General features: G+C 48.8%; 1 protein-coding gene across 4 annotated transcripts in view; it reads left to right on the top strand.

Annotated features, from left to right (window-relative positions):
* ADAMTS3 (ADAM metallopeptidase with thrombospondin type 1 motif 3) overlaps positions 1–23,080 on the top strand; it is a 97,793-nt gene extending 74,713 nt beyond the window's left edge. For all 4 annotated transcript variants that reach the window (XM_032685527.1, XM_032685529.1, XM_032685528.1 and 1 more), the window contains 18 exons: positions 6,076–6,266; positions 8,367–8,450; positions 8,559–8,715; positions 9,286–9,391; positions 9,776–9,919; positions 10,323–10,455; positions 10,876–10,989; positions 11,628–11,773; positions 12,510–12,685; positions 13,539–13,672; positions 14,105–14,228; positions 15,265–15,345; positions 16,028–16,191; positions 16,325–16,490; positions 16,901–17,033; positions 17,463–17,670; positions 18,821–18,938; positions 20,952–23,080. In XM_032685527.1, the coding sequence (XP_032541418.1) occupies positions 6,076–6,266; positions 8,367–8,450; positions 8,559–8,715; positions 9,286–9,391; positions 9,776–9,919; positions 10,323–10,455; positions 10,876–10,989; positions 11,628–11,773; positions 12,510–12,685; positions 13,539–13,672; positions 14,105–14,228; positions 15,265–15,345; positions 16,028–16,191; positions 16,325–16,490; positions 16,901–17,033; positions 17,463–17,670; positions 18,821–18,938; positions 20,952–21,502 (2,930 nt within the window). In that variant the 3' untranslated portion in view covers positions 21,503–23,080. The remainder of the gene's footprint in view (positions 1–6,075; positions 6,267–8,366; positions 8,451–8,558; positions 8,716–9,285; positions 9,392–9,775; positions 9,920–10,322; positions 10,456–10,875; positions 10,990–11,627; positions 11,774–12,509; positions 12,686–13,538; positions 13,673–14,104; positions 14,229–15,264; positions 15,346–16,027; positions 16,192–16,324; positions 16,491–16,900; positions 17,034–17,462; positions 17,671–18,820; positions 18,939–20,951) is intronic.
* Positions 23,081–23,593: the final 513 nt, after the last annotated feature.

Here is a 23,593-nt window from a genome sequence, read left to right as displayed (position 1 = left end):
AGTTGTTAGTGCACTCACTGTGGAAACTGTCCCAATTTGCCCCATTCTTTGCCACTGAAAATTCCTTTATTGGCTTACCCAGAGAACCTGTGGCTACCTCATCCCTGGAAGTGTCCAAGGCCAGGTTGGACAGGGCTTGGAGCAACCTGGTTAAGTGGAAGGTGTCCCTGCCCATGGCAGGGGTTTGGAACTAGATGGTCTTTAAGCTCCCTTCAAACCCCAACCCATCCATGGCTCTCTCCATGCTTTCAGCCAGCTGGCAGAAGCTGGCTCAGATGCCAAGGACTAAGGAATCCAGACTGGGATTGAAATAATTTTAAGGCCTTGCTATAACTACTTAGTTAATGAGCACTGAGGGGCAGCATCTCTGCCAAAGCAACTTCCTCAAGCATTGAAAGCTCCCAGTAGTGGTCAGCTGCTGAAAACACCTGTTTGAAGAGTTTAGACCCTGGAACTCCTCTGAAGCCTGTTGGAATCTCAGGGAAGCTGCCCAAAAATTCTGAGAGCTCAGGCTATCCAGCATTTCTTCTTCCAGTAAGTTCTAAATTAGCAAATAAATTATGAATGCAGCCTGTGCTTTCCAAATGTGGTGGGCTTTAGGGGTACCCCCCTTTTTGGATTGCTCTGTCCTTTTATAATGCATTATTCCACTTAGGAATCTGAGGATGCTTTAAGTGTGTGCCTTTGTGAAGTTACAGTGATTTTTGGGTTGATGTAATGATACATGAAGGCATGAGTGCTTTTCAGGTTGTTAATGCAGAGCTCTCTGATGTTCCTGGGAGATCGTCTGACTTATAAAGGCATGGACTCGATGCTCTTAGGAGCTGGAAACTTTGGAAGTACAGGGCTGACCACTCCAAGCTGTAGGAAATAAGCCCTCTCATGCCCAAACTGGGTTTGGTTCCAGCAGCCCAGATACTCAGGTGTGCACCTCAGCAGTGGGCCAGGCTGCACATGGTTGCTGACTTACTCTTTCTCCTCTGCAAACTGAATTCCAGAGCCTCTACAGATGCTTTTTTCTTACTCCTGGACTTTGATACAGCTGATGATTTTGCAAAATGGGACTTTTTCCGTGTTATTTTTCACCTTTTTTTTGCAGTGGTGTTTAAAAGGCTCCACTGATATTGAAGTGCAGAACTTGGTGTGGCGTGAAGTGACAAAGGAATGGATTTGCTTGGTTTATGTGTGTCTAATCTGTGATCCACAGACTTCTGTGTGTCCTCTTTTTGTATGTAACCACCAGCAGAAGGTGTCCCTCAGGTTTCCTAAAAAGCCAGACCCAAATGCTCGAGTCTTCTTCATATATCCCAATAAATTATGACCTTTATCCAACAGAATATTCTCCTGGGATTAAAGTAGATAAATTCCATTTATTGCTGTTAAAGTCTCTGTACTACATGTGTAAGTTGCTCCACAGGAGGAAGAGGGACAGCTTATAATAAAGACCTGGAATTGTCAAGAGACTGTTTTTATTACATTTTAGGAGATGCAAAGTCCTTCAGAATTCAGAGTCAAAGCAAGACTCCAGCCCTGCCCACGATCCATGTAACCAGGGGTTCCCCTTTCTGTGGGGAAAAGGGAAATTCCATAATTAAGTATTTTGAATAATGGCATGTAAGAATATATTTTTAACCTGTTCTAAAATAACTCTAGAAACCAAAACTAACCACCAAATCATCTGTACCTCCAAAACAAAATTATGATGGAATTCTTGCTATATATATAGAGAGAGAAATAAAGAAATGTGAAAGGGGAGGATTTTTTGCTACTAGGAAAGCAGAAGTGATAGGTTTATAGTTGTAGGGTAGCTGTCTCTTGGCTAAGTTGACTGTTAGGGCTAAAACCCAGCTAAAAATAAGGTGCAGAGCAGATGAGCCAGGGCAAGGCCGGGCAAGTCCCGAGGCCACGTTAAGCCAGCGCGGAGCTGTGATCTGGTATTAGTGGTGTCCAGGCGAGGTGCTGCTGTGTCCATGGGCTGTGCAGAGAGCAGGCTCTGGGCTGTCACTCGGGGGCTTCTCCTCTTTGGTTGTTCAATGTCTTCCCTCAGCTTTTCATTATTAGAGAGCAATAGCACTTATTCCAAACAGGCTCGGTTTCATCCTGAGCCTTATTCCTCGTCTTTTGCTTGCATGTTAGAACCTCACAGCGACATTTCCACCGCCAACACCATCACTACTACATTTCCACAGGTCTAAAAGCACTTTCACCAGGAATCAGGTAAGTGCAGAGCTGTTGCAAACTGTCCAGGTAGTGTGTCAAGCGTGTTCTGCAGCACTGAGAACTCTGGAACAGGCTGAACTTCCTCCTTTCTTTTTCTATTCCCAGTTTCTGGTCATGGGATGGAAAAAGAACAGTTAATAGCTGACCTAAATTCAGGCATATTTAATTATAGTTTCCTTAAGTTCTGGCTATGTTCTGTGTGTGTTTGCTGCCAGGTGTGGATAACCTGCAGTCCTAGAAAGCCTCATGCCAGGTAGGGAAGTGATGACAAGAAAATTATGGGGTAAAATTCCAGCCATTTCCATTGGAAAAGTTTATCCCGAGTTGGCTCTAAACACAGTTGAAATACATAGAGGATGATGCCTTTCTACGTGGCTCCCTGAGTGTGCCCTGGCATCGAGCCCTCGTGTAAGTGAGTGCTCAGAGCTGGTTTTGCTGACGGCGCGTGGAAGGGAAGAGCCTTCCCGTGATGTCAGAGCAAGGAACATAGTGCAGGAAATCTTCCATTCTTCCCAGAATCATTCTGCAGCTGGAATTGCTCAGGTACCAGAGAAGCACATATTTCATGGAAGCAGTCAGCACTTCAAAATGTTTTGTTTTCTCTTTTAAGTCTAAGAACAAAGTGAGATGGGGTCTGTGTTTGTGGCCCATGGAGGCTGTGCATTTCACAGCTAATCCTGCAGAGCCCCAAGATTCAGACCTTCCTCTAATCCCTGTTTGTTTGTAAATCTGCCAGTCAGTGTCGCTCCCAAGGGTGGAAGAGAACATAAGCAGAGGTAATTCTCTGAGCTTAATGATTCTCAGGAAGGTGAGAGATACCCGGGCTTTTTATGAAGTCACAAGAGCTTTTTCCTCTCTTTTCTTATTCCTCAGTGTGGTGAAGTTGCTGGTGTCTGAACCAGGTTGCTGGCATTTTTATTTCTGTTAGGAAATGCTTTAGTGTGTGTCCTCCTCTGACACCAAGACACCTTTACGAGGGGTGACACCACCACCAAACCCTGTCTGCCACATCCTGAGACCCTCAAAGGTGCAGCAGCACTTCCATGCCCACGTGGCTGACAGCATCCAGTTGATGGGGACTTGGCAATAATGGATGAATGGTTGAACTTGATCTGAAGGCCCTTTTTTAACCTCAAGAATTCTGTGGTTCTATGACAAGAGATTTGTTCTGGTTTTTTTTTTTTTTGGTTTGGTTTTTGCTAATGCTCAAGTAATTGTTCCATGTGCCTTGAGGGGAATGTTAAATCCGATGTTCTCTGTGTCGCTGCACCGTGTTTCTGCAGCAGCAGAGCTGGCTTGCTTTGTGTTATCAAAATTTCAGAGATAATATTTATTTATTGTGAAATATCCCAGAGAGATGCCCTGCAGGGGCTTCTGGAAGTGCTTCACGGATACAGCCTTGAACATACAGTGAAACATAGAGTAAAACTGTGTATTTTTATGGCCAGCTGAGGCAGCTGGGGTCGCTGCAGAGACAAACTCTTTCCTCAGCCCCCCAAAACAAACAAGCAGAATTTTTGGCAGCAGTTAAGCAAACAAACTCTCCTCCAGAGACACTGACAATATTAAGGCCCTGAATCCAGCATCGAGACTGCAGGTCCCAATGCTGGCACTCCACATAGGAAGGGGCTCGGGGCAGGGTCCTCAGCACAGGACACATTCTTCTTATACCACAAAACTGTGGTGGTAGCATTAGAAAATCATTTGATGCTTCTGGAGTAAAAGGCAATTTCAGGCAATTTATAAGAAAAGATAAGGGAGAATGCATAACTTGCCAGAATTTTGTTTCTTAAGGACCTTATAAATCAAAGCCCACGAGTTGCAGCCCATCCCAGAACCTAATGAGGATGTACTGTCATCGGATCTTAGCCCTGACGACCTGGGTGGTTTCTGCTGCTGGTGGCTTATAATGAGGCAGTACCAGCAGCACCACACAAATGTTGCATGTACACAATTCTTCTGGAGATCAGTGAGAATTCTGTTGGAACTGCTTGGAATCTGCATTTGAACTAAATGATTCTTCTTTTCTTCCCTGGTTTTTCAAAAGGCACACTTGAAAATAAGCCTCAGGAGGCAGCGACAGGATGGACTGGCCTAGTTTCCTTACTTTGAGAACTGCAGAATGGAATTTTTTAGTAGCTGCAGAACACATCTGTCCTTGGGGACTCTTTATACATTAACACACTCTTTGGCAAGGGACTTAAAATTGATCTCAGTTGGTTCCAAACTGGTTTCTCATTAGTTTAGTTCTCAGTTAGTGAAGGTGTGGATCTTCCCTAGACACTTTTCCTAGCTCTATATTCAGGAAAAGGCTAAATTAGGCAATTGAACAAGTAAGCACAGAGGAGGACCATATATACAGAGATAGATTTAGGGGGCAGCGTGTGTGTGTGTGTGTGTGTGTATGTATATATATATATATATATATGAGGAATAGTGCTGCTATCAGTGTCATTTGTAGCATAGAATTCAACCCACGTGTTTTACAATATAAAATAAGATGGCGAGAGTCTCCCATGTGAGCAATGCTGAGGGTTCTCTTCAGATACAGAGAGGTTTGGCTGACGACAGTGTTGATGGAATTAGATTTGGGCAGATCATGGCTTTCTTTAATAGCACGGAAAGAGCTGTAGTTCCATTCTTCCACAGTTACACTCCAGGAAAGATGTGCTGTAACCCAGAAAAACCATTTCCCTTGGCACAAGAGCACAGGCTCTCTGTTCCTGCTGATACCATTGGGATGCAAGTGATGCAGGTGACCAGCAAAATAAAAAAGGAAGACATAATGAGCCAGCTAATTCCAGAATGAGATTAGCACGGATTAGTCTGTCTAGCCCAAATCCCCAAACAGCCAGATTGGTTCTGTGTGTTTCTTCACTGTTGCCTCATGTGTTGTCTTTCTCCCAAGTAACAAATGTTTGGATAAGAGGAAACAGCCACAAGTTGTGCCAGGGGAGGTTTAGATTGGACATGAGGGAAAATGCTTTCAGAGAAAGGGGTGTCCAGCCCTGGCACAGCTGCCCAGGGCAGTGGTGGTGTCACCAACCCGGGGGGGATTTAAAAGCCATGGGGATGTGGCATTTGGGGACATGGGTTAGTGGTGGCCTTGGCAGTGCTGTAGGAGTGATTGGGCTCAATGGATTTAGACCCCTTGTGTTCTGTTAAGTGCTTGGCCGTGGATGCACACTGCAGCCTTTGAAACAGAGCTACTGGCAGTACATGTAACCTGGGATTGATCCTCATTGTTTGACCCTGAAGGCACTGAAGTGCTGGGTTACGGAAAACAGACAAGAGAACGGATCAACCCCTTGTGTTACCCAGTATTTTTTGGACAGGGCACGGCAGTTAGGGAGAGGACCCACTGCTTCACTTCTCAGCTGGGTTTTGCTTGGATGCTGTGCTTGGCAGCTTCGCCAGCTGCAGCAACTTTTGGAAGTGGAACTAGTCTGTGATTTTCCCACTGGTGTGCTGTCCCAGGGTGGGCATTCTTGAGAGCACTGAAAACAGGGGAAGGGACACTTTGTGGACTTGCAGCCTTGGCATTGATGAATTCCAGCGTGGAGGAGAAGGGCTGCAAGTTGTGCTGTTGTTGGGAGAAGTGCCCCATTACACCACGAGTGGAAGGCAGGACTGTTCCTCTTCATCTGCTGTATGCTGGTTGCTTGGATGGCTTAGTAGAGCAGGGAGATCCCTGTGAATTTATGGGAAGAGTGGGGGAATGGGGATGCTCCCAGCTAGGACACAGGAACAGCCGCAGGGGCACAGGCTGCTCCAAGCCCCGTCCAACCTGGCCTTGAACACTTGCAGGGATGGGACAGGAACTAGGACCGGGCTGATACCTGACTGTCCTTGCAGGGTCCCTCCTGGGGGCACTGAGTTCCCTGCACGGCCACGTGGAGCAGCAGCTGAACGAGACCCTGCGGCGCCGCCGGCACGCGGGAGACGACGACCACAACATCGAGGTGCTGCTCGGGGTGGACGACTCCGTCGTCAGATTCCATGGCAAAGAACACGTCCAAAACTACCTCCTCACCCTCATGAACATCGTGAGTATCTGCCACAGATTGTTTGGGAATGGGAGCTGCTCTTGGGAGCTTTTGTAGGAGCACCTGGCTTGGGAAAACTAGCAGTGGGATCATTTGGGCTGCTACTGAATATGGATTTCTCTTCTCAGGATGTTCCTTTCTTTCATCTTTTTCACAGTAGTTTTCTAGGGCATGACACATTCGAGGGTAATTCCAAGAATTTGGAAATAGTTGAAAAACATTAAGGAAAAAATGTAAACTTGATCCATTTCTAGTAATTCCGAGCTCCTCCTGCAATGCAGTTCTAGAGAAAACCTGGCCAAAAAATAAACATGTAGAGAAAAAAGTGTTTTAAACCCCCCATGGCTCTCTTGACAGAGCAAACCTCCTGGCAGTACAAGTAGAAGATCTGTCTTATAAACTGTGGGATCGTAAGGTTTTTCAGGAAAGAAAAACAGCCTCCTAAGGACAGAGATGAGGAATAGGCTTCCCATTAATAATGACTTGATGGACATGGGAATGATTCTTGTATGTTTTACACTCACCTTTTCATTCCTGGAATTTTTTTTTAAATAATTGCTTAGGTTTGCAAATAATCTAAATTTGAGAATTTAGAATTTGAGAGGAAAAAATTATCCCTATATGAATTTAACCCAACTAATGTGTTTTCCAGAATAACTCAGGAAATAATTTCTTTTTCCCCACATACCCCATGGTACATCAACAATAAAGCTCCATTACATATAATTGCAGAATACTGTCTTTCTAGTTTTAAAACCTTTATAACTCTGTGAGCAGCAGGGCTGATCCATGTCCCAAACCACTTCCATGTTTTTTACATGCCTGAGGCTCCATCTGCTGGGAGCAGCTGTGGGGCCAGAGCCAGGTTGAGCTGACACCTTGCTGCCCAAAGCCATCCAGAGGATGGGATAAAAGGGGGTTATGGGGAAATCTTGAAGACTTGAAACCTTAGGTCAATTCCAGGGTCCTTCTTGTCTCCAGGGAAGTCACTCCTGTCTCTGGGAAACTCCCTGGTTGTCTCTTGGCACAGGGGAAGTTGTGAACGTTTTTCCTGGCCCAGCCCTTTGTGGGAGTGATGCTTCTGCATGAAGGGAAGGAAATAGGAGAGGAATAACTGACCTTTGGAATAATTGCTTCACAGGACAGGCAGCCTGAGCTCTGTGCTCATTCCCTGTCCCACTGTCCTGCTGACACTGCTCTCAGGCCCAGGGATTGCATGTTTAAACCATAGGCTCAAATCCTCGTGTCCACAGTCTGGAAACCTCCCAGTGACCTTTTTCCCTGAGGGGAAGAGGGAAGTTCTGTTTAGCCAGACTGAAAAATAGAAACCCTTCTAACTCCTGCTCAAACCCACCGGCCTCTGAACAGGAGTGTTTATTTCTCACCAGTTGCCCACAGCATAATATTTATTTTGTTTTTAGGGGGATGAGGAGCTTCATTGAGGACCTGCAGATGTTTCACACTCTGGTGCCAGGATATTTCTCACCTTCCCAGACACAGGGAAGGGCCTCAAAGAAGGACAATTTTTGGTCCATCTGCATAATTCTGTTTTTCTAACTTCCCTTCCACAAGGCCTCTTTCTAGTACAGAAGTGACCACAGAATTCTAATTGATCTTGAAAAAGTAGGGCAGCAGCATTAATTGCTTTCTAAAAAAACTACACTTCAAAACAAGAAGCACTGGAAACGTTCCAGGCTGGGTTGGACGGGACTTCGAGCAACCTGGTCTAGTGGAAGGTGTCCCTGCCCGTAGCAGGGAGGTGGAACAGGATGAGCTTTAAGGTCTCTTCCAACCCAAAGCAGTCTGGGATTCTGTGATTTGCAGCGTTTGAACGTCAAGTCCCCTTTCTTTGGGCCCTCATCCATGCAACTTAAAAGGGAACCTTGACATGTGCTTCCCAAAGTTCCATATGAGGGGGTATGTGGTGATGGGAAGTGAGTCTACACTCCTCAATGTGTGGAAATGATCTGAGACTTGAATCCTCCTCTGAGAGGACTGTAGTGGAACAAGCACTTGAAATAACTACTCCGTGGCCTTGGAAGTTCCTTTGGTGTCATCGGTGGGTTGTTTTCTTTTTAATTTTCCCTCTTTTCCCCTCAGGTGAATGAGATTTACCACGACGAGTCCCTGGGCGTTCACATCAACGTCGTGCTGGTCCGAATGATCATGTTGGGGTACGCAAAGGTCAGTGAGCCGGCTCTCCACCTTCATCTCCTGGGCAGAAAATCCACCCTCTGTGTGGATTCCCTGCCTGTGGGTGGAGCTGCTGGCTCTAAGGTGTTGCTCCTTCAGTCCATCAGCCTGATCGAAAGGGGGAACCCCTCCCGCAGCCTGGAGAACGTGTGCCGCTGGGCCTATCAGCAGCAGAAGGCGGACCCCGGCCACGCCGAGCACCACGACCATGCCATCTTCTTAACCAGGCAAGATTTTGGGCCCGCTGGTATGCAAGGTAATGCAGCTGACCTGGAGCAGAGCTCTCTGGGCTCGGTGTTTCTTGGCTGGCGTCTGCCAGAAAAGAGGAAAAATTGGGAATTGCATTGTTAGCACTTCCTGCTGTTTGTTCCACAGACTTGTTCAAAAGCAAGGAGACCTCGCCATGAGTCCTTGCCCTTTATATCCAACTGTAGGTTTAATTTTTTTACTTGAGAGTTGTAAATAAACACCTCTTTACTCTCTCCAAGCTCCTATGTGTGCAGGGATCACTGGGAACATTCGATATACCTGGTGTTCCACTTCCCTTTATATTATTGCATCCTTCACTGCAGATTTCTGTTTATAGACATCCCAGCCACTTTGACACCTGCATCCATCTTTGGGACTCAGGGAACTAATGCTAATGGGCAGGATTCCCCAGGTGTGGGTTGTATCAGGGCAGGCACTGGTCAGGCTGAGGAGCTGGGCAGGCTGCCCTGGACTCAGAGCAATTTTAGCTTTTCCTGAGGAGAAAGAAGTTTATTGGGGGGTCTCATTTAAAATCCACGTCCTGGGCACAAGACTCAGGCCTGGTGTCTCTCCATAGGATACGCTCCTGTGACGGGCATGTGCCACCCGGTCCGGAGCTGCACCCTCAACCACGAGGACGGGTTTTCGTCAGCCTTTGTTGTTGCTCATGAGACTGGGCACGTGTAAGTGTAACTTTTGCAATCAGATCACACCAAAAGGTGGTGCTGCACCTCCTGCTTGCTCCAGGGGGGTTGGGTTTAATGGCTCTGTGGAAGCTGTCCTGGTTTTATTTCCATCCCCTGGGAATGCAGCAGTGATTGAGGCAATGAAGAGACAAGTGGTGGAAGAAAGGAAGGGGAGAGAGAGGGGGAACTTGTTTTCTCTGGGGTGAGGGAAAGGTCAGGAGGGCACCTGGGAGGCCCAGCAGAGACAGGAGCTGACTGTGCGTCCTTCACTGCTGTCTCCTCCCCAGCTGCCTGTGCTGGCGAGTCAGATTTGGCACCTCTTGGAGAGCTGTTTCCTTACAGTTGTGTCCCAGTGGCTCTGAGAGGTATTCTTTGTTCCAGGCTGGGCATGGAGCACGACGGGCAAGGGAACAGATGTGGGGACGAGACGGCGATGGGCAGTGTCATGGCCCCCTTGGTGCAGGCCGCCTTCCACCGCTACCACTGGTCCCGCTGCAGCGGCCAGGAGCTCAGGAGATACATCCAGTAAGGCCTCCCCGCTGCATCCAGGCTCTGATCCCTGTTTTTCCAGGTCCTTTTTCCCTTCAAATCTGTGTTGGAAAGGCTCTAACCCATGAACGCTGTGTGCTTGTTGGGGGCTGTCCCACGGCCCATCTGCTGGGGATGGAAAGGCAGTGGAAAGACCCCTCTGACTCCAGTGGGATTTGGAATAGGCCTCTGATTGTCACAGAATCCCAGAATGATTTGGGTTGGAAGGGACCTTAAAACTCATGTGTTTTCAAACCCCTGCCATGGGCAGGGACACCTTCCACTAGACCAGGTTGCTCCAAGCCCCGTCCAACGTGGCCGCGGACACTTCCCAGGACGGGGCAGGAATTAGGAGTATACATTTGCTCATGCTGGTTTTTTTCTGTGTCTCTTCCCACAGCTCTTATGACTGTCTGCTCGACGACCCTTTTGAGCACGACTGGCCCAAGCTTCCTGAGCTGCCAGGCATCAACTATTCCATGGACGAGCAGTGCCGCTTCGACTTCGGCGTGGGCTACAGGATGTGCACAGCGGTACGTCCCAGGGGGGTCTGGCCTGACTGGGGAGCTGCAGTGTGTCATAGCTGAATAATAATCATTGGGGGGCAGTTAATGGAGTGTTTAAACAGAGCTGTGAAAAGCAGAGGGATATTTATGGGGGAACCCAGTCCTGTAGGATAATGGGCAAGTAGGTGGCAGCACAGTCCACGTGGCACAGACTGGTGGGAGTGATCCCGAGGAAGAAAAGGAAAAAACCCCTCAGTTTCCTCCCACTTCTGGCTGTCTCCTTTCTCGTCACTGGCTCAGGGCTGGGGGATGGAGGGAATAAGCACTGCCCTGAAGATACGGGACTCACCGGTGTGTGTGAGATGGATTGACGGAGAGGGTTGGATCCCAAAAACTCTAAGTAACCTCAGGTTCTGCATTTCATCTTCCGCCTCTTGTGGGTTTCAGTTCCGAACCTTTGATCCGTGCAAACAGCTGTGGTGCAGCCACCCCGACAACCCCTATTTCTGCAAGACCAAGAAAGGACCTCCCCTCGACGGCACGGAATGTGCCCCTGGAAAAGTGAGTCTGGGCTTTGCACCACGTTTGGCTTGGGGAGAAAAACTAATAGTGTTGTTCATCTGAGGTGAAGGGCACAGACAGAAACAGAGGGAATTGCTCAGCCTCTCTTGGGTTGAGCGAGAGGATGGGAAAACGGGGAGCTGTGCTTTCCCACTAGGATATTCCGTGAGCTGTACAAGGTCTGCTGTCACATGTTTTGGGCATAGAAACCCTAATGGAGGTGTAACCCATTCTGTGACCCTTTTGTTATGTTTTTTGGGTTCTTTCCTGCAAAGTGTCCATCAAGTGTCTTTAGGAATCCAAGGATGCAGATGATGCCATTCCTGTGGGGTGGCTGCTCAGAGCTTGTGGTCCAGACCCCATGTGGCAAACGTGTGTGTAGGCTGAGGAGTAGCACTTGATTTTTCTCTTTAATATCCCCATTAGTGGGTGTCCTGCTGCCAATCCATTTTTAGTTATAAAATTATACTCAAATACCTGCTTTTTTTAGCAAATTCCGTGTATTTTGGGATATCGGAGAGTCACTTTTACCATCTGAGTGTGCCCTAGGCAGCAGCAAAATGTTCCTGTACTGTGATGATGTGTTTGATTTGGGTTTTTTGTCTGTTCTCACCTGTTTCCTGCCCCAATTCCCTCAGTGGTGCTACAAAGGTCACTGCATGTGGAAGAACACCAACCAGCTGAAGCAGGATGGACACTGGGGACCCTGGACCAAGTTTGGCTCCTGCTCCCGGACCTGTGGAACTGGGGTTCGCTTCCGCACGCGCCAGTGCAACAACCCAATGTAGGTCTGGGGGTTGCACCCTCCTGGGCGTCCAGGGAGGGGCCATTTGAAATGGTACTTAGGGTTCGGGTGGAGATTCTGTTCAAGACCCTGGAAATTGGATCATTTTCGTGGAATCAAAGAATTTCACAGAATCATAGAATCATGTAATGGTTTGGGTTGGAAGGGACCTTAAAGCCCATCCAATTCCAAACCTGCCCTAGACAGGGACAGCTTCCACTAGATATAATCATATACTTTTTTTTTTAAAATACAGTAGAGCTATATTACATTAATTATTATTAACTATACACCAGAGCTGTATTAAGAGTACATGGAGTTTTCTTTATTTTTTTTCATGTGACATATTTCTAGGGGGTTTGGGCTCTGTAAAGAATTAAATGGGAAGCAAGCCTTGGAATGTAATAGAAGTGGGTGCACACATCATGCAGAGGGCGATGTTGTAAATAATATGTATTGGTCACCCTGGAAATTGTCAGAAAGAGTACCAAGCCCCCCAGGGTGCTCAGAACCCCACTGGAACTGTGGGGCCCACTCTCGAAGGAACTATGGGAAAGGCTACAATTTTAACCTGAAAAGTTATCTCAGGAGCCAGGCTTAAATTACCTGAAAATAAATCTGATTTTCTGAAAGATGAGGGCTCCATAAGTTAAATTTCACCTAAACAGAGCCTTACTCCCCTCACAAGGAAGAATTTCTCCCTAATGAGAATCTCTGGAATGTTTTCTCCTCCCAGGCCCATCAACGGAGGTGACGACTGCGCCGGGGTCAATTTTGAGTTCCAGCTGTGCAGCACCGAGGAGTGTCCGAAGCACTTTGAGGACTTCAGGGCACAGCAGTGCCAGCAGCGCAATTCCCACCTGGAGTTCCGGGGCAGCCGGCACCACTGGCTGCCCTACGAGCACCCCGACCGTGCGTCCTGCTCTGAGCCTTTACTGCCACTTGAAAGGGTTTGAAGCCATTCCCCTTGGCCTGGATATCGCAGGGACAGGCCTGGAACTCACAGAAAAGCAAATTAGTTGGTTTCTCCCCACTACCCCCTCTGTTTGTTTTATCTGAAAATCACCAGTTTGGCCCTAAAGCCCAGATTTTAACCCCCAGATTCCCTACTCTGACCTGGATTTCCAATTTTTAACCTAAATTACTCATTTCCCACGCAAAATTGCCCGTTTATCCCTAAAATTGACACTTTTGACCCTAAGTTCTTCAGTTATGTCTAAAAATCACAAGATTTGCCCTAAATCCCTGATTTTAACCTCCAATTTCCCTCTAACCCAGATTTGCCCTTTTTACTTTTAAATCCCCCATTTCCCCCTAAACATGCCCCTTTATTCCCAAAATTGACCTTTTTGCCCCAAAATTGCAGAATTACGTCCAAAATCATAAAGTTTGTCCTAATTTCCAATTTTAGTCCCCAATTTTACTCTCAAATCCCCAGTTTTACCCCCAAATTCCCCAGTTTATCCCTAAAATTCACCTTTATGACTCCAGAATTGCCCATTTATATCTAAAATTGACCACGAGTTTTACCATAAATCCCCGGGTTTCCTCCCCAGACCTCCGCATCCCACCCAAACTTCCCCATCCCCCCCAAATTCCCCAGTTGTTCCTCCCCAAACCACCCTGTCCCACTGCTCTGCCCCCGTCCCCATTCCCAAACCTGCCTGTCCTTTCTTACTCCTTGCTCTGTCAGCGGGATATTTTTCGGGAGCGCACCTGGGTCACTGTCCATCCATGCAGTTCCTTCTCTTCCCTGGCTCCACAGCTCCCAAGAGATGTCACCTGTACTGCCAGTCCAGGGAAACCGGGGATGTGGCTCACATGAAGCAGCCGGTGCATGATGGGACTCGCTGTTCCTACAAGGATCCCTACAGCATCTGTGTCCGTGGGGAATGTGTGGTGAGTGGCAGCTGCCCCAGAGACAACCAATGGGAACAGCTCAAGGGCAGAGAGAGACTTTGCAGATGTCTCTAAATTCCATATTTGCAGCATCGCGTTCCTCATAATTCCTGGAGATTTAAATTAAATTGGAGAACAGCACAGACCAGTCCCATGGAAATGCTCCACTTCTCTTCCACTGATTGTTTCATATTATAGAATCCCAGACTGATTTGGGTTGGAAGGGACCTTAAAGCCATCCAGTGCCACCCCCTGCCATGGGCAGGGACACCTTCCACCAGCCCAGGTTGCTCCAAGCCCCATCCAACCTGGCCTTGGACACTTCCAGGGATGGGGCAGCCACAGCTTCTCTGGGCAACCTGTGCCAGGGCCTCACCTCCCTCACAGGGAAGAATTCCCTCCTAATATCCAGTCTTTCCCTTTTTTCTGCAGAAAGTGGGCTGTGACAAGGAAATTGGCTCCAGCAAGGCCGAGGATCAGTGCGGGGTCTGCGGCGGGGATGACTCCCACTGCCGGACCGTGAAGGGGACCTTCACCCGCACCCCCAAAAAGCTCGGTAGGAATAACATCTGCCTGCAGCTGGCTGGAGTTCCTGGGGCTCTGGGCTCTGTGTCACACTCATGGACACGGGATAATGCCAGAGTCCTTCAAACTTTGACAGTAATGGGCTTAACACCACCCCTTGATCCCATTCAGGGCAGACTACTGCCCATCAAGCCCCTGACTACAGGTGGATATGGAAGTGGTGGAGGTGTTCAGGGAATGCTGATTGCTTTTCTCTAACTTTGGCAATCTGGTCATGAAAAAGACTAATTGACCTCTTCCAACAGGGAAACATTTAAGCAAGAAGTGCCAAAAAGAGTTTGAGTTTCTGGAAAATGAAATCTGCAAGTATGCAACTTAAAATTCCCCTACAGATTGTCACTGGTCCGACTTACACAGACTGGTCACCTTGGCCAGATGTGTCCAGATGTGCTGTAAATGCATTTGACCACAATGTAAATTATATTTTACGCTGGTAAAGTGACCCCCAGTCACTGGAAGGACTGGATTGGTCTCCCAGGGCATTAATTCCAAGCGTTCTGTTTAAGGGAAGAGCAGAGGATCCCTTCCCTTGCCCAGAGGAGGTCACAGTGTTCTCCTGTCTGGGACAAAGGAGGCAGAAAACACACTGGGTCAGTGCAAGGGCTTCTAACCCAACAGCCTGGCTGAGGAATAATTTGGGAAAGTTATGAGGAATATTTGTGTTTGTGCCCTCATGTGCCAAGGAACTCAGGGAACATCTTTTTACCTGAGCTGTGGACAGATCCAGCCTGTAGCAGCATGGCTGTAAATATTAAACTGATCCTAGCTGGGAAGTGGCAAATTGTTCTGTAACTGGTGTCTCTTCTCTCCCTGGAAGAGAAGAGCCCAGGGAGGGCTTGTCCCACACGTTCCAAACCGATTGGCTCCGTGTCTCCCAGCCCTGCTCTTCGGTTGCTGGTGGATCCCTCTCCTGCAAGCAGAGCTGGGCCGTGCCCTGCGCTCCTGACCATGGCTGTTCCTTTCTCTTTCCATCCCTGCTGCCTCCACTGACCCTGCACGTGCCAAAGGGTACCTTAAGATGTTTGATATCCCTCCTGGGGCTCGACATGTGTTTATCCAAGAAGACGAGGCTTCTCCTCACTTCCTTGGTAAGTGTTTCTCTGCTCAGGTTTGGTTTGAGCCCCCAAGAGAAGCACAGGGCACTCTTGATGGAGAACCCGAGGGATGAGAGAACCCAGAGAAGGGGTTGGGTAAATGTGGGCTTTCCAGATGGCATGGTCAGGGCTGAGTCCTGCAGTCTCACACTTCAGCAAACAAGCACCGAGTGCTCATTTAAATCCTCCAGAATATTAAACTGACCCGAGTTTGCATGTTTACTAACCAAAGATTGTCACATGGAAATGGGCACTTCTGGGATGAATCAAATTCAGTATCTTTAATTATTACTATGGTGTATTGGAAGAAGTTGTATGGAAGAAAAGAATGGGAGTCCATATTTAAATGGGTGTTGGAATGGGATAATCCTTAAGGTCCTTTTCAATCAAAACCATTCTGTGATTCAGATTGCTAATGAATTGGCTCTTAATCATCATCATAGTAATCCCCACTGTGCCTGGCTGCTGAGGTGTGCTGCAGGAACCCAAACCCAGGCTCCAGTTCCTCAGTTCTTTGCTTATGGATTTTAGCATCTGGGACACACCTGTGTGCGTAGAGGAAATTAAAATGGGATGGAAAATCTGGCATTTTCACAACTTGATGGAAATACCCCTCCCAGTGCCACCCCAGTTGCTGTGGAGGAGGCACAACAGGCTGTGCTCTCACTCCTCCCAGCAATCAAGAACCAGGCTACAGGACACTATATCCTGAACGGGAAAGGGGAGGAGGCCAGATCCCGATCCTTCATCGACCTGGGCGTGCAGTGGGAATACAGCATCGAGGACGACATCGAAACGCTGCACACGGACGGGCCTCTGCACGACGCCGTGGTGGTGCTGGTGGGTGGCGCGTCGAGCCCTGGGAACACAGGACTTGGGGTCTGAAAGGATCTTAAGGATCGTTCAGACCCCAGTGTCTTTGCTTTGCAGAGCAGTCAGTAACAGCTCTGGGTTTATATCTGGTTATTTGTAGATCATTCCTCGGGAGAACGACACCAGATCCAGCCTGACTTACAAATACATCATCCACGAGGATTCGGTGCCGACCATCCACAGCAACAACGTGCTGCGGGAGGACACAGACACCTTTGAGTGGGCCTTGAAGAGCTGGTCCCAGTGCTCCAAACCCTGTGGTGGAGGTGAGCAAGGGATGGGGCACCTGTAACAAGGGACAAATTACAGAAAAAACTGGGGGAAGGGAATGATTTAGGATTCTTGGCCTTCCTTTTTTAACAGCAGCACAAGCTGTTAACTGCCTGAAGTGCCTGATTGTTCCCAAGTGTCACACTTCCAGCTTAGGAAGGAAAAGGCCTTTTTAGGTGTTTAAATTCAGCCCCCAAAGCCACTTTGGAAGTCCAGACTCAGACACTGATGCTCCTGAGCGTTCCCTGTATTCATGGTGTGTCCATGGCTCTTAGGCAAAGAATGGGCAATGCAAACCCCAAAATATATTGTCTTGTAAACCCATTTAACAGGCCAGGAAACTCCTATTTAACCAAACATTCTGACAAGGATGTGGTTTTCCTGATTTCTCTGACACGTTTCCCAGGGTTCCAGTACACCAAATACGGGTGCCGCAGGAAGAGTGACAACAAGATGGTTCATCGCAGCTTCTGTGAAGGCAGCAAAAAGCCAAAGCCCATCCGTAGGATGTGCAACCTGCAGGAGTGCACGGAGCCCCTGTGAGTGCAGCCAGGCACAGAGAGCAGGGATTGCTCCAGCCACGTTGGGTGGGATGAATCTGGTGGGATGCTGACGGCTTTCCGGCCTGGAGGATATATGTAGGAGGATATATTTCCTGGAGGAAATACGTAGGGGAATTTCTACCTGTGTAAGAATGGGTACTGATCTGACTGGCTGGTTTTAGTATATTTTAAATATATATATACACACACATATATATACATTTATATCATAAAACCTTGGAATGGTTTGGGTTGGAAAGGACCTTAAAGCCCATCTCATTCCACTCCCCTGCCATTGGCAGGGACACCTTCCACTAGACCGCGTTGCTCCAAGCCCCATCCAGCCTAGCTTTGGACACTTCCAGGGATGGGGCAGACACAGCCAGACAACAGGTATGATGGTATCTGACTCCATTTTCCTTTTAGCTGGGCAGCAGATGAGTGGGAACACTGCACCAAAACCTGTGGGAATTCTGGTTACCAGCTGCGCACGGTGCGCTGCATCCAGCCTCTTCCCGACGGCACCAACCGCTCCGTCCATGCCAAGTTCTGCAGCGGGGATCGCCCTGAGAGCCGCCGGTCCTGCAACCGGGCACCGTGTCCTGCGCCTTGGAAAGCTGGACCTTGGTCCCAGGTGGGCAGTGGTGCCAGGGGCTGGCTGGGACACTGCACTGTGCACAGTGCTGTGACACGGAATGTCCTGAACTGCCCCTCAGTGTCTGGCAGTGCTCAGTAATCTCTAGGGGAGAGAATGAACACACTGAGGTAAACTGAGGCAGTCAGTCATGAAAAGGGAGGGAAATTTCTGGGGGTAAAACTTGAAATAATCTGTAGGGCAAAGAATGAACATTTTGAGGTAAAAATGAGATAATCAGTAGGGGACCGGGAGGGAAAATTATTTTAGAGTGCACTTGAGGTAGTCTGTAGTGCAGAGAAGGAACATTTTTGAGGTAAACTGAGGCAATCAGTACTGCACAGGTAGGGAAACTTTTGGGGCTAAAATCTGAGACAATCCCTAGGGAGAGGCTGAACATCTTGAGGTAAGCTCGAGTAATCAGTATTGAACATATCAGGAAATTTTGAGGGGTCAAATTTGAGGTAATCTCCAGGGTAGAAAACAAATATTTTAAGGTAAAAATGAAGTAATCAGATGTGGACAGTTAGGGAAGTTTTGGGGGATTAAACCTGAAATAATCTAAGAGTAGAGAATGAATATTTTGAGGTAAAAATGAGGGAAAAAAATTTGGCAGGAAAGTCTGAGGTGATCTCTAGGGGAGAGAAGGGACACTTTGAGGTAAACTGAGGCAGTCAGTCACAGACAGGTAGGGAATTCTGAGGAGGGAAACACTTGATGAAATCTCCAGTTTAGAAAACAAATATTGTGAGGTAAAAATGAAGTAGTCAGTAGGAGGGATAACTTTTGAATTAAACTTGAGGTAGTCTATAGAACACAGAATGACTACTGTGAGGTAAACTAAGGCAATCAGTAGTGCACAGGTAGGGAAATTTTTAGGGTTAAATTTGAGGTAATGACATGGTAGAAAATAAATAAATAATTTGAGGTAAAAACGATGTAATCAGTAGTGGACATCTGTGGAAAATCTGCCTCTCCAGGGCAGAGAATGAACATTTGGTGGTAAAAGTGAGATAATCGGTAGTGGACAGGTAGGGAAAATTTTCGGGTAAAACTTGAGTTCCTCTGTAAGGTACAATGACTATTTTGGAGGGAAGACCTCAGTTCATCTGTGTGGTCAGTCCTAAGCTGTCCCCTCTGTGTCTGGCAGTGCTCAGTGACCTGCGGGGAGGGGACCGAGAGCCGGCAGGTCCTGTGCCGTGCTGGGGACCGGTGCGACGGGGAGCGGCCCGAGTCCGTGAGGGTTTGCCAGCTCGCTCCCTGTGACGGTAAGAGAATGGGTGGAAGGGCTGCAGTGGGGGGAACAGTTCCTGCCTGCAGAGCACAGTGCTGGGAGTGGGGTCAGGCACAGAATCCAGTTTTTTTCCTGTGTTCGGTCTGGCACATTCTGGACGTCACAGCTCTGGGCGGTCGGTGCTTCTCTACACCGGGATCTCTCCTGTACATGTGCACAAAAAGGGTTTAACTGCATTAGCCCAAGTTGTGCTTGCACAAATTGGGGCCAGAGGTGAAAGTCCATCCAAAGCAAACCCTTCTCGACCTCTAAATTCCAGGAGAAGTTCTACAAGCTGCTAATTGAGGGAATAAAAATACAGAAGAAATGGAACCAAGAGCATTAATAGGGTTCCAGGGAATCCCATTATATTGTTCTCATAGAATTTTTAGCAGATTTTTAAGCTTTTTAGGACAACAATGCATTTCTTCCTTTGGATTATTCACTCTGTAGGATTTGGGGTTTATCTGGATTTTAACTCCCTCACGGTGGCCCTGACACTGATCAGGAGCTGGTAGGAAAAACAGCCAGAGCTCTTGGCAGGTACAGGGTGTTCTCTGCCAGAACAGATCCAGCTGCTGCCCACCAGCCTGGCCAGGATAGGGAATGGGGGACTGAGTTGTGCAGAATTCACCTAAAAAGTAAAAAAAAAAAAGGATTATGTGAGTATATGACTTGCTTCAGAACCTGCTGGAAGTAGAAAAGCACAACTGCAAATCTCTGCCCTGTGGGCGGAGTCATGGAATCTAAACCAGTGTAAACTGATACCCCAAAATGAACCGTGGGAGAACAGGACCAAATAAGGGTCACTGTCACTATGGAAAGGCAAAAGGAATTGGTTGGGACTTGGTTTGTTGTTTTGGGGTGATGCTGGTTGCTGCGATTTATAGAATTCTGCACATTTGACTGCCAAAATTTCCCAGCCCAGGTGTTTTCACTGATGCAGCAGCAGGAAAAACATTGTTTTCTATGTGGTGCCAAGATTTGGGTTTCAGTACCAGCTTTGCTACTTTAGAGGAATTATACCTATAGCCCAGAATTCCATGCTGAATGCCTGCTGGAATAGCCTCACAGTGCCTCATGGAGCACGGATATTCCCCTGAAGAGCTGCTGCTTTAATGCCAGGTTTGTCAGGAACCAGCAAAGGATTCAAGGAAGCTCATTGGGATCAGGACAAGGACAGGTTTATATTCCATAGGATCTGCTAATTATAACCGTCGTCCCCAAGCCCCACTGATGTCCCTGTGGGGAACTTGGTACCGACTTCCCTGGAATTCAGCTGATTTTCACCCCCTCGATGTCAGGCTACAGTTGGTATTTTAAATCAGGAGAAGGTGGTGGCTGTACACACTCCTAGCACATGGTGAGGCAGCACCTGTGCACAGGTGAGGACGTTGCTTCATGCAGGAAGCTGATTTCATTTCAGAGCCTCGGGAGTGGCCTCTCGAAGTTCTTTTCCCAAAGGAAAGGGATGCACATGCCTGCTTTCAGAGCACCTCAGGTCTGACCCATCTGGTAACACTTTCCATTAGTTCTGCACTTCCAGTTGGTCCCTGGGAAACTCCAAACTTCATCCAAACAGAACTTTATGCAACAATAATCTTTTATTTTAAGGCATCTCCAAAGGCTCTTGCTTGGGATTTAATTTTTGTGAGTGAAGGTTCCCTTGGCTTTAATGCTGCTGCTGGATGATGTCTTCAGGCTTAAAGGGCAGGGATTTGGGGTGGGTAGGATGTACCTGGCTGGCGTGTGGGAGCTCTAGGAGGTTTGGCACTGGGAATTGCTGTCTTGAGTTCCTTGCAAACACAACGTGCTGCCAGCGGGTTTTTTGGGGTATTTTTGGAGTGTTGGTGGGGTCTGTCCAGGGCAGAGCTTCTCAGGGTGCCTATTCAGAGCCATCCATGGCTGAGGAGCCGTGGGCAGACCTTTATCTGTGCCCATCTGAGTGCTGCCAGGGCATCCCAGTGCCCATGGCTGGGTTCCCATCCCCAGGATGTTTGTTTTGCAGACGAGCCCTGCCTGGGAGACAAATCCATCTTCTGCCAGATGGAAGTGCTGGCCCGGTACTGCTCCATCCCTGGCTACCACAAGCTGTGCTGTGAATCCTGCGGGCAGCGCAGCAGCACCTTCCCACCTCCTGGAGCTGCCGGGACCGAGAGGGACACACCGTTGGATCCGGGCAGCCTGCCGAGGGCTCCACCAGTGCCCACCCCTGCGGTGCCCCCCCGGGCTCAGCTCCTGCCCAGGAGCAGTTCCCTGGGCCGGCTGCCTCCGGCGACAGAGGAGGCTGAGTGGCACATCCCACCCTCCAGCCCCGAGCCTAAAGGCACCGGTGTTCCACACCGGAGAGCTCCTCTGGCTGGGAAGACTTCCCGGCTCTTGGCTTTGCTGCACCAGGCCCCTGCCAACAGTAGCAGCCTTGGTCCTCGAAGGGCTCTGCCTCCAGTGCCAGTGGAGAACATGGCAGCAGGGGCTCCTGCACCAGCCAGGACCTCCGGGAACAGCGAGGAGCACCTTGGGAAGCGATGGCCTCCAAGGGCCGGTCCTGTGGATCGATGAACGGGAAGGCTTTTGGAGGACAGCCATGGAAACGGGGCTTTGTTGGGCACTCCGGGGGGGATTCCCTGAGCTCTGGATACCTGGAGTGCACTGTGTGCCCTGGGCAGGACACTGCAGGGCACAGCTCGTCCCCTGGATATACAAAGGACAAGAAGTGCTGGTTCACTTTCTGTTGCTCCGGCCTCCTCCTGCCCTGTGTTCCCTTCCCAGCTGGGATGCACAGAGGAAACCCAAATAACATTCCTGGCAGGGAGTAGGAGTCGCTGAGGGCTCCGTCCAGTCTGGGCCCAAAGGCAGCCCTGACCTCACCCTCCCCCATGATTTTGGGTTCCAAACACTCACCTGGAGGAAACACCCCACTGCAGGCGGGACCAGACAGCAACACTTGACAAAACACCTTTGCCATGGACCAAGGGAGCCCTCAGGACTTGTTTGGCTCATCTATCCCTGGAAAGGGATGTTGCACAAGCACCTTTGCAGCCATTGAGTAAATCCTGGACAGGGCAGGAAATCAGGGTTATCATAAGAGTTTTGTGCTGTCACACAACTGTTTACCTGTGTTGTTCTGCTCCATGGACATTCCAAGGGGCTGGTGTTTAAAGCAGCATTAGCATAAAAGGAGGGGTTTCATTTGCATAGGACATAAACTGCTGGCACAAGGGGCTTGGGGGGTTTGGGGCATCATCAGTGCGATGCTTGATTTTGAAATACGGAAACCCTGTAGATACTGCGAGTGCTGTCCTGGTCCCAGGCCAAAGGGGTTCCCAGCTGCTCCCCACGTCCGTGCTGAACCAGCACCCAGAGGCAGAACAGGCACCGCCGAGACTTCAAAGAGAGGATTTTTTTCCTGACAGGAAGCATGGATTTCAAGGCCTGAGAGATGTTTCTTTCCAGCATGGTTCACCTCCAAACCTCCCCGAGCACGGCGCATCCGACTGCAATCATTAATTTATGCCAATCCCCACCTTGTCTCAGCCCCACCGGCCACGCTCCCTCCGGCCCATTGCTGTAAAGGACTTGTATAGGGGAGTGAGAGCTACAGATATTTATTAAAAAGTGGATTTCTTGACAGTATTTTATGTACTAAATATTTACGCCGAGGGCAGGTGACTCTTTTTTTTGCCAAGATCAAATCCAGAGATGGAATTAGATGCTGTGTTGTAGGGACAGAATGGAAATTTAAGCTACTAAACTGCTGTAGAGAAATGGTTGATTTGTATTCTTTAAAAAGATGACAGGGTTTTGTCACAGGCCTCTCATTTCTCAGTGGGCTATTAAAGTTTCACATGCAATTGCTGCCCCCCTGTAAGGAATTCCCAGGACCGACCCATTTAATGCTGTGAAGTGATTGGGGCCCCGAAGATCCAATTCTGGCAACATCCTGGTGCCCCTGTGGGGTCCCTCAGAGGAAAGAAGAGTGGCAGTGGCTCAGCAGAGGTTTCCAGCCCCCAGTGCAGATAATCCTTGGACCTTTGGATTTCCTTTCTTCCAAGCTCATTGCTCTGTCTGTCAGGTGTCCACTCCTGATGCTGTGTGTGTATTGGGGAGCACATGACAATAAAACCTTCAACATCCCAAGTCTTTCCCTGCTTTGACTCACGTGGCAGGGCCCTGTGGAAATAAAGGACCCTCCCCATGTGGAAATAAAGATTAAATATTTCAACTGGACTTCCACAAACATGGGTTTTGCCACTGGGGAGTGTGAGTTCCAGAGCAATGAGGGGAGAGGAAGGAGAGGGTCGGATCGAACCTGGCAGGTGCTGTCAGACAAGCTGCACTTTATTAATTGGAGGGTAAAAAGTCGCTGTTTGAAATTCCGTGAGTTCTGAGGGCGTGGAGGGAAGGGAGAGCTGAAGGCAGAGCTGGGACCAGCCTGTGCCCGACCCGCGGCACGGTCAGTGCCAGTTCCTGGGCCAGGGGTGCTCACGGTGCTGCCCGATGGACACACGGACACAGAAACAGACGGGCAGCTGCTCGGGCTCACAGAGCATCGGAGGCACGACGGAACCGCCGCCGCTCTCCCGTGCCCGTGCCCTGTCGCAGCCCCGGCTCCCCCGGCCCCAGCGGAACCGTGTCCCGTTCCCTGGTGGG

The sequence above is a fragment of the Chiroxiphia lanceolata genome, chromosome 4 (assembly GCF_009829145.1).
Source record: "Chiroxiphia lanceolata isolate bChiLan1 chromosome 4, bChiLan1.pri, whole genome shotgun sequence".
Taxonomy (NCBI): Eukaryota; Metazoa; Chordata; class Aves; order Passeriformes; family Pipridae; genus Chiroxiphia; species Chiroxiphia lanceolata.
Note: the sequence above shows the minus strand (reverse complement) of the source record. Positions and strands in the feature narration are given on the sequence as shown.